General features: G+C 41.5%; 1 protein-coding gene across 1 annotated transcript; it reads left to right on the forward strand.

The window, feature by feature from the left end:
* The first annotated feature begins 1332 nt into the window (after positions 1-1332).
* Positions 1333-5570, forward strand: tent5aa (terminal nucleotidyltransferase 5Aa). The gene is made up of 2 exons (XM_077599700.1): positions 1333-2238; positions 2565-5570. Exons 1-2 carry the CDS (start codon positions 1714-1716, stop codon positions 3342-3344), a joined length of 1305 nt encoding a protein of 434 aa, XP_077455826.1. The 5' UTR covers positions 1333-1713; the 3' UTR covers positions 3345-5570.
* Positions 5571-11251: the final 5681 nt, after the last annotated feature.

The following is an 11251-nucleotide window of genomic DNA, read 5'->3' on the forward strand; positions in this document are numbered from 1 at the left end:
GGTACTTTAGTTTCCTCCCACATCCCCAAAACATGCATGTTTGGTGTGTATGTGAACCAATTGCAACAATTCAGGGTGTCCCCTGCTTACTGCCCGTAGTTGGCTGGGATAGGCTCCAGCGCCCCCGCGACCCTTGTGAGGATAAGCAGTTTGGAAAACGGATGGATGGATGGATTCCAACTTGAAGTACCAAATGTACAACATATCAATAAAATATAATAGTCCCTAAAGTGCCTCACCAGAATCTACCTCTGTGAGGTTGGCAATGGACCTGTAGACTTTGTGCTTACAAAGACCCTTTAATAAAGCAGATTAAGTGAGATGGGCCTCCCAATCTTCCTTGTGAAACATGATACACTTTGTAACCTTTATCTTTAATCTGCAAAAAAAAAACTGAAACCAAACACACCATGCCCCTGGGATTTAACACAAGTGAAATGAAGGATCCGCTTTGTTAGACTGATTACTGTTGCTTCTGCTCTCCGGAGACCCCCACAAAGTCCCACCCGACAATTTCTTGACAGGAGTGATTCTACAGATATCTTTTTAACGACTGGGTCTGAAGCATTTCGATTGAAAAACAGGAAGGAAATTACATTATTGTCAGTCATGCGTCTGGCACTAAAACCACAGCTAAAACCTTTGTCTGTAAGCAGCACATGGAAAACCAAAGCAAAACTAAGGTGACTTTCCTGGAATTCAAGTTATCTCTGTAAAGAACGCTTGAAGAGGCACTGGAGGGGACATAAATGAGTGGATTTTTGTCTCCTAGTCATGCAGTAAATCATATTTTTTCATGAGGTTGTCACCTTTAGTGGGACCCCTGACACTCTTTAGCCTTTTCTGAGTGTTTCTGATCAAATACGACTTGCTGTGAGAAGATATTATTCATCAATAGATCTGTGTCAAATGTAATTTTTGCTTACTTTTGGGCATAGACTCAAGATGAAATATTTGAATACTGACAAAAAAATTGAGCTCCTCTGAACTCAGCATAAAATAAGAGGAAATAATGGTTATTTGTTGCGGTTTCTATGATCTTGTCAGAATCTCATGATGATTGTATGCGACTCAAGAGCCACATGTTCGCCACCCCTAAATAGGCCGCATGTAGTTTTTCTTGGAAGTTGGAGAATATACTAAAAAGTAAGAAGTGATGGAGAGAGAGAGGGAGTGAGAAAGAGAGAGAGGGGGAGAGAGGAGAGAGAGATTGAGAGAGTGAGAGAGACCGAGAGAGGAGAGAGAAGAGAGAGAGAGCCAGAGCGAGAGAGCAAGTGAGAGAGAGAGGAAGAGAGAGAAGTGAGAGAGAGAGGAAGAGAGAGAAGTGAGAGAGAGAGAGAGGAAGAGAGAGAAGTGTGAATCGGGGAGTCGTTTATTCAAATCCAAATCCGAGGCGTGCCTTTGAGGAATGGAGCCGGATAAACCAAGCAGCTCCTGGATCATTCATATAGCACCTTCAAAGAGCGTGTGCGCACACATCCACCGCAGCACTGGAGCAAACGCTGCTAAAGCACAACGTCGAGCTTCACTTTCCACGCGTGTGTCTTTTTGACTGAGCGCACTTCAGCGCAAACTTCAAGTGAGCAGCTTCTGGAGAGAAAAAAAACACACAGACACACACACGCACACGCACTTGTTGCGTAAAAGCGACATTGCGCACTCCCTCTTTTTTTTTACGTCCATTTGTTTTCCTCGTCTAAATGCTACGATTCAATGCACACAGCGTTGAAGTCAGCATGCGAAGCTGAACCCGAGCGTCAATGCGCATTGGCTCCATTTTGGCATTTAATTTTGAAGTTGAGAAACTCGGGAAACTGCGCCAGCATGACGGAGAGCGACAGTAGCCGTCTCCCGGAAACAGAAGGCTCCAGTGTCAGCGTCCTGAGTTGGGAGCAAGTGCAGCGTCTGGACACCATCCTGACGGACACCATTCCCATCCACGGACGGGGCAATTTCCCCACGCTGCAGATGCAGCCCCGACAGATTGTCAAAGCGGTGCGCGGCAGGATGGAGGAGAAACAAATCCACGTCCGGGACGTTCGGTTAAACGGCTCCGCGGCCAGCCACGTACTTCACGAAGACAGCGGTTTGGGTTTCAAGGATCTCGATCTCATTTTTTGCGCCGATATGAAAGGAGAAAGGGACTTCCAGGTCGTCAAGGACATTGTTCTGGACTGTCTTCTGGACTTTTTACCAGACGGTGTGAATAAAGAGAGGATTACCCCTTTAACGTTAAAGGTAGGATTCCAGATTAAAAATCATTTCGCACCATCAGCCACATTGATCTGATTTAATTACAGCCGTGCAATCATATTGCAAGCACTTAATTGGAAATTGAATTCATTTGGTGATACTAAAGGATGCCGGAGAGGATTAAGTTAAACCAATTTGAACTGTAATTTGAGCTCAGAAAAATCTAGATCTAGTACTATCCGAGCACAATCGTTGGTTGAGCAAAGAAGAATTTATTGCAAAGCTACAACTATCTACGCAAATAGCACTTTTGCATAACCGGGCCCATGCACAATATGTTTCTTATCCTTGCAATCTTTTGCCTCTCACAGGAAGCCTACGTGCAGAAGATGGTGAAGGTGTGTAACGACTCAGACCGCTGGAGCCTCATCTCTCTCTCCAACAATCGGGGCAAGAACGTCGAGCTGAAGTTCGTCGACTCTCTTCGCCGTCAATTTGAGTTCAGCGTGGACTCCTTCCAGATCAAGCTGGACTCCCTGCTACTCTTCTATGAGTGCTCCAAGAACGCCATGACCGCGACTTTCCACCCTACAATTATGGGCGAGAGCGTGTACGGCGACTTCGGCCAGGCCCTGGATCACCTACGTCACAAGATCATCTGCACCCGCAACCCGGAGGAGATCCGAGGTGGCGGCCTGCTCAAGTACTGTCAGCTGCTGGTGAGGGGCTTCCAGGCCACGTCCGAAACGGAGATGAAGTCCCTGCAGCGTTACATGTGCTCCCGCTTCTTCATCGACTTTCCTGACATTGGCGAACAGCAGCGCAAGCTGGAGTCCTACCTTCAAAACCACTTTGTGGGCCTGGAGGACCGCAAGTACGACTACCTGATGACGCTCCACGGGGTGGTCAACGAGAGCACGGTGTGCCTCATGGGACATGAGAGGCGACAGACCCTAGGGCTCATCGCCATGCTCGCAGTGCGCGTTCTGGCCGAGCAGAACGTCATTCCCAACGTGGCCAACGTCACCTGTTACTACCAACCTGCTCCTTATGTGGCAGACGGTAACTTCAGTAACTATTACGTTGCCCAGGTGCAGCCAATGTTTGCCTGCCAGCAGGCTGCCTACTCCACCTGGCTGCCCTGCAACTGAGCCAGCCAAGAGTGGAGAAGAAGGTTAAATTTATTTGATCAGGAGCACAGTTGCCAACAAATAAACTATTTGGCAGCTGCCAGCAAAGGGAGTCTTTAAAAAAAATGTTTTGCATCAAAGCTTGTGTTTTTGTTCATACTTTGAGTATGACTGATAAATAGATAACAAAACAGTCGACTTTCAGCCAATGTGAATATCTCCAATTTCTTGAATTATTACATTCGTCACACAATCAACAAGTGAACGCAAAATCTGCATCAGTGAAGGGAAACCCAATCTAACCTACTTTCAATGTAAGGAAAATAGAAGCTACTATTTGAATTACTTGGGTTATTAAATCAGCAACTTTTTCATTTGTATCTATGTGGTTGTTACAGACCAAAGATTTGAGAACTTTTCTTACTTTGAAACCCTGTTTTGTTTCAGGGAACAAAGCGAAAGCTCTTTCTATCTATACATACAAACATGTGCTCAAGTGCCTATCGCCCGAAAAGAACGAGCAGGCCATTTATCGTGTGAATCTGATAGTTTAGTGCAGCACGCAAGACAACGGCACCAGGAAGGCTATTGCGAATGTTTGAGATACACCTGCAAAGACCGGTATTGGCAAATACAGACCATGACTCATATTTTGTATGAGAGCAGAAATGGGCATAGATGATCTCATCTCATTTTCCGAACCGCTTTATCCTCATTAGGGTCATGGGGGTGCTGGAGCCAATCCCAGCTGAGTTCGGGCCAGAGGCGGGGGACACCCTGAATTGGTGGCCAGCCAATCGCAGGCACAGATTAAATATACAGGAAGTATAGAGTTAAGAACAGTATAGTATCCTCAAACCCTCATTTATCATACCCGCACCAAGAACGCTGATATTGTTTGTGACCAATGAAAGCACTTGACCAAAGTAAAACTCAAGGTTATCAGTATATTTTGTAGGAAATAGGGTGATCCCCCGTCCCCCCACCCCTCTCACCTGGGAAACTGCACCAAGTTCATTCAGGTCAGAGGTCAATAGCCACTTTGATAGCATAAACAATTATGTACTTGAAGCCATCCTACATGTTCAGGGTGTACAAGAGATCCATTTCATGTTCATCTATGTGTATTATAAAATTTGTTCTGTTTTGGCTCATGCCAGGTTCCATAAAAATGTTGTACCACAGGTAGCGTATAATTTTTACCTAACGTAAAACAACAGCAATGACAAGAAGCTCCTTGGCGGTGCTACAAAGCGACGAAATGAGACTAAATGCTGCCAATCAGAGGGAGTCAGACAGAGCTGCTGCTTGAAGAATATTTACCATGACACCTCAGATGATAAGACACTATTTGCTGTAGCACCCTGACAGGGAATTCCTCAGCTTCTACTCAAGCAGTCCAGTTTGGTCTGTTCTTTTGAGAGTCAAAAAAAATGCCCTGCCAAATATTTTGAGGATCCGCTGTGGTAGCAGGCAGTACATTGATGAAAGCTGTTGATTTGGTCATGGATTACGAACGTATGGGAATAGATTGTGTTTTAAAAAAAACAAAGTCAGAGAGAAATACGTAAGGGAGAAAAGGAGCTGGAGAAAATCAGTCTGGAGAGATGGGTGCAGCTGGTGACGGGGTTTCTCATCTCGAGAGCTGCCCTGCTTCAATGTGCAAACTGGATCTCAAAATAATGACAGTGCTGCTTCCTCCAAAAGAATTATTGCTTTTTTAATCACCAGATTTCTTTCAAGAGAGAAAGAGAAAAAAAACATGGGAATGTACAAGTCAACAAATATTTGAGCTGAAGTGTTGTAATGTAGTTGCTTATTTAATGTCTTGAATGCTACATGTAGCCACATTTTAACACAATGTACATACATTATTACATGCTCCAGCTTTGCCAACTCACTTATGATGCGCTCCAATCTGCCTGTTGAGTATTGATTGTGCCTATCAACTTGACATTATGGATTGCTGCATTGTCCTCACTTTTGTTGGCTCCAATATGTTCCTCATGATGCAGTGTTTTATAGAACAATATGGAAAACATAAAAGTTCATTGTCTCGTATATGTACTTTTTTTTTCTCAAATCAATGTTTATCACTAAAGGAGACTGCCTATTCTGCAGCGATTTTGAATATGTGATCAGACTTTTATGGATATGTTCTCTATAGCTTTTTGCTATGTTATGTTTCGTGTCCAATGGGTCCAGATTTAATGATGTTTTCATCAATAAAATATATGAGAATAAAGACAGATGTCTCATGTTCTGCCTTTGCTCTTTTCCACCCCATTAATTTTAATCAAGTCATTTTCACTGATCAAAGTCAAATGGATGCGCCTTCATCCTGATAACTACATGAAGATAAAAAATATATTTATCCTAATGGAATTTAAGTAAGAAAAATGGATCAGAAGTTTTGAATAAAAGCTTTTCCTTATTGAGAAGACTTTTTGTTTCCCCCCTGACCCTTTTAGCTGCCACCACAATCCATCCTCTGCACTCACTCACTGCTTGACCCTGTTGCATAGATGTGGAATTTACGAAACAAGTCCATAGGAAATTGTACCATCAATCTTGAGCTGGACAGGCATGTACAATAGAGGCACTATTCTCTTTATATCTCCTTTAGATTCGGATGTATCTTTAGCTAGTAATGAAAATCCAATAGTCATTCATTTTCCTTAGTGCACCTACCAGCCAATCCAAGGGTGTGAGATGAAGAACCAACCATTTATGCTTGCACTAATTCCTCAGGACAATTTAAATTGTTCATTCTGCCTATTTTGCATGTTTTTAGAATGTGGGGAGAAACCAGACCATCTGGAGAAAACCCACGCAGGCACAAGGAGTAGATACACAAACTCCATACAGGATGTTTCAAACCCGCAATCCTAGAACTATGGGGGTGATGTGCTAACCAGTCTTCCACCATGTCGCTTTCTGTCTCCCCATCCATTCATCCGTCCATCCATCCGTCCATCCATCCCATGTGCGGTCGATTGGTCGCCGGTCTTTTGGTCGCCGTCTTTTGGTCGCCCCGACCGCGACAACGGGTGACCAAAAGACCGGCGACCAAAAGACCGACGACCAAAAGACTGGCGACAAAACAAGGTAAAACAACACGGTATACGCATCAATAAAAGCCAACAATGGCCATGAGCAGTTTCACTGAGCCGACGTGTGAGTGTATGAGTTTGTATGTACATGCGTTGTCCCTTTAAGAAGCTACGTCAGTCAGGGTCTTAACAAGTTCTCCAACAAAAAACAATAAAAGTCCAGGAAATTTGGAGCTTTTCTTTAGCCTAATAATTACTAGGGCATTAAGTATGACTAAATAGTAATTCACAGTTTGTATTTAGGGAATTTGAGCAACGATTTAAATGGTAATTATCACTTACCTTCCGGGCGACCAAAAGACGGGCGACCAAAAGATCGGCGACCAAAAGACGGGCGACCAAAAGATCGGCGACCAAAAGACCGGCGACCAAAAGACCGGCGACCAAAAGACCAGCAACCAATCGACCGTGTACCCAACCATCCATCGATACATTCATCCATTCATCCATCCATCCATCCATCCATCCATCCATCCATCCATCCATCCATCCATCCATCCATCCATCCATCCATCCATCCATCCATCCATCCATCCATCCATCCATCCATCCATCCATCCATCCATCCATCCATCCATCCATCCATCCATCCATCCATCTAATCATCCATCCATCCATTGATAAATTGATCCACCACAGCCCACATTTTGATGGCTACTTCCAGCCATAATAGCCACGTCATTAAGCTTGAATCCCCTCAGACTGGTTACTTAAACTTGACAATGAGTTCAATGTAGTACTCAAATAGCCTCCACAGTCACCTGATCTCAATCCAATAGAGCACCATGGGGAAGGGCTTGTTATCATGGATGTGTAGTCGACTAATCTAAAACATCATGTCAAAATGGACCGAAACCCTCCTAATAAAATCCCCAGTAGGTGAATGTACAATTTTAAAAATATAATACATAAATTATATAGAAGGTTTTATTACAGCTACAAGTGATTTTATGAAGCGTGAGACAATATTTTGATGAATTGCATCCTAGCTGAGGAGAATCTTGTATAACTCCCAAGTGGGGTCATTTTAGGGAGTTTAAACATTATTTTCATCATTCTCAGTGGCCTAAGGAATGCGTGATCTGCATACTAAAATACTTTGTGCGACAGTATTTCACATTTAAAAAGGTCAGATTTTTAAAATGTATTTAGTTGTTTTTAGTATAGTATATTAGTATATTTATATAGTAGATATCTGGTGACTTAAACTCACAAGCAAAAATGTATCATTGGAACATCCTTAATGTTATGTTACATGACAATAAGAGTTGACAATTGAATTTGCTCATTTTGAAAGGAAATATTGGGGGGAAAAGTCTAACTTATTAAAACATTTAAAGTTAATGTGGATTTATATTGGGTTTTATTAAATTGATCAGCAATTTAGTGAGCCGAGCACGTTTACTCTAAAAATGCCTAGTGAGACTGTCTGTGCATTTTAAAATGAAAAGAACAGCAACTTATTTTTGTAAGAGGTTTGGGGCTTCACTGTAAACTGAGCGCTTTGAAAGTAGTATAATTAAAATATTGCATTGTAGAAGGATGCTTTACCCACTTATCTCAACCTTTAATATTTATCATATTCCAAATTTGTAGTGGACGGAGAGAAATCCGATAGAAGTCAATATATGCAAATCTATGATTTTCGTACCCATTAAAATGTACATTTAACATGCACAAATAAAGAACCACATATTTCCATTCAAAAGATGCCAAAACAGGCTGAGGTTTAAGTTGTGTTTCCCTGTGAGAAGGATTCTTCATCTTATTTGGAAAATTGAGTTCTTTTAAAGTAGGCCAAGATAAAATGAATAAACATTAGGGGAGATATAAAAAAAAATGTAACATGGACACAACACATCATTTTTTTCTATACTTGCCTGCATAACCAGTCCTTTAACTGACCTTTGTATGTTTTTTTTGGTTGGGCCTGTGAAGGGAAAGATAGGCCACTTGCCAGTAGAGCCAAACATATATTTATGTTTTATATGGGTGAAAGATAGTTGTGGTGTGCATTCTCTAAGAAACCAAGTCTGAATGCATCCAAACTTTGTTCACCAAAAAAGAAGAGTAAGAGCTTCTCTTTTCACTGACGTTGCTATTCAGATGCTTTTTAGATGAGTTCCCTGCTGCGAGAGCCTGTTGGGCCCAGCAGGCCCAAGCAGAAACTCATTCAGTAGTGGCCATCTACTGCCAGACTAAAATGAAGCTGAATGTGAAGAGACTTGCAAACACTGAAAAAAGGGAGACTTTCAAGTTTTTTTAAAAAAATGAATCTCCGCCTGTTCATCACATTTTCTCTGATTAGCATCCCGCTCATGGCTGGCAGCTGCACATTGACAATCAAGTATAAGGTCCATATGGAGCACAATTGGCTAATGATTGTCAGATTGGGAAAAAAAGATCTGGATCAGAGTTTACAATCCCACATTTCACATGGCACTTTTAAAGCATGTGTACGAAATTCAATGTATGACACAGTATTATATTTACTAAATGTGATCAGATTATTAACACACTCACTATATCGAATTAGTTATTACCCTCAGCCATAACAATCGTGACTAACAGGCTAAGGTTGATCAGGAATTTCCATGCTCAAACTAATCATGCATACATGGGTAATGTATAGTTGGCAAATATCTGGGTTGATCAAGTTTAGGCTTGTTTGAGCTCAGATTTTGAACCAATGTATTGTTTGGAAAATCATCTGTCAACAATCTAAACCCTTTGAGTACATTCTGGCATTCTTTACAATTCGGTGTATGTGCAGTAGTCTATTCAGTATTAACAAATGATGATCATGGAATGTGAAGGTGATTTAAATCACAGTGGTGACTCACAAATCTCATTTTTAACATTCTTGACTTGTAAAAAGAAGCACTGTGAACTTGAAAACAATGATAACTACCTTGAATTTGCCAATGTTGCCAAGATGTGAGTGTCTGAGTCTATAATTCTCCTTAAAAGCAAAAGAACTCAAACGAAAACTATTGTACACAGCCAGACTTTATTTTTTGATAGCCATGGAGTTGAACTCTCGCAAGGGTGCTGGAATTTTGAGGCCCCACTGAATAGGCTCTTCTATCATAACAGTTGTCCAGTGTATGGAAAATGCCACTTTCAAACAGCAAAGAAAACCCACATTGTCTCCCTGACGCTTATTTTGGTTTTGCTTTATATAAAGACGTGGCTTCTCTTACAACCTTGAAATACATGTGATTATGTTCTAGATATAGAACTATCTGAGAAAAATGTCCTTAGTAACATCACATGTCTAATCCGTGCCATGCTGTACAATAAGTCTCCCTAATTAGAGCAGGTCTCACTTTTCATTTAATTTTGCATTTAACTTTCCATTCAATATAGGTTACACACCTTCTTAGTTATGAAATTTCCCAAATACGGGATGAATAAAGTTATCCAATCCAATGATAGGTGACAGACAGGTGAGAAAGCCAAACTGTGTTTGCTTTCAGGAAAGTGTCTCATAATAACCAGAACCTACAATTGTAACCACAGATGAGCTGTATTTGCACCCATAGCTTTTTCCCCCCAATTCCTTTTCAAGCACAACTTAATTCCCACGTTAGAGACCCTTCTCATTTGTGGTAAATTCTTTAAGTCGTTAAGTTATGTAGAGAAGCACCAAAGGGCCTGAATCCAGACTCCTTAATTTGGAATGGAGCATCAAACAATAATTCCATTTTAATTTGAGGGAGCTGTGAGTTTAACTTTCCAGTTGTCTGAGTTGTGAAAGACCACACTGACGTGCCTCAAAGAGTTGGCAGGAGGAGAGTGAGAGCTAAAACAGACTGCAGCGTGAATCCCTGTATAATTATCTGTTTTACCTTTGAGTAAACAGTGCAGCTGCATAGCTTAGATACTTTTCATATACGTATCCTCCAGTCTGTCCTTCCTGATTGTCTGAGAGCTCAGCTATCCTCTGATGTCTTTTCCACTGCAGGGGTTGGAGAGTGACCTTCTTGGGATTTCTCATCGTTTTCCCTCTCAGTTGGAGAGAAGAATATTTTCCAGATGCAAGTTTTTATGGAGACACAAGAGTTTGGAGAGTAGCCTTTACCATACTGACAGCTGGGTTTGGACCGGTAAAGTTCCGCTGGGGATTTATTAATGTGGTGTCTAGTCTCAGTAATTGGAATTTTTTGGATGTACATACTTTTTTTGTATATCACTGAGGGGGAGTGATAAGCCCGAGCAGACGGTATAAGAGCAAAGTTGCAAATGAAATTCCTCCAGAATTACATTTACAAACTGGTAAAAGCCATTAAAGATACATATAAAGTTTTAATGACTGTCAGTTTAAGGTCACGGACCACCAGACACAAATCTCTGCTCTTAAAAACTTTAATGAAAAAAAACATACTTAAATTTAATCATATTCACATTAGGCTCTCTGCGAGAACTAATATCACATGGGAAGTAAGGTTTAAGAATTTTCTCTTTTACTAGAGGGCTTGCAAAAAGACAGCGATATACACTGAATGTAATCAGTGATAATGTGTTCATAATTCATTGGACATGTAAGTATGCTCATTGGAAAGACAACAGAACGAAGTGTTTATCAATGTGAATACTGCAAACTCCTTAGCACTGAAAAGAGAAGCTGGTTTGCTCAATGGGAGTTGAGGCACCCTTGGTATGAGGAAGTACTTTGTTAGCAGAGCTCATTCGCAGGTTATGTGAAGTCAGCGTAGGAGGTCTGCACCACGAAATGGGCTGATAGACTGCTTTTAACCCTGAACATCCAACTCTTGAGGCAGCTAGGCATTTAGTAAGAACGTAGATACATTC

The sequence above is a fragment of the Stigmatopora argus genome, chromosome 4, assembly GCF_051989625.1.
Source record: "Stigmatopora argus isolate UIUO_Sarg chromosome 4, RoL_Sarg_1.0, whole genome shotgun sequence".
NCBI lineage: Eukaryota > Metazoa > Chordata > Actinopteri > Syngnathiformes > Syngnathidae > Stigmatopora > Stigmatopora argus.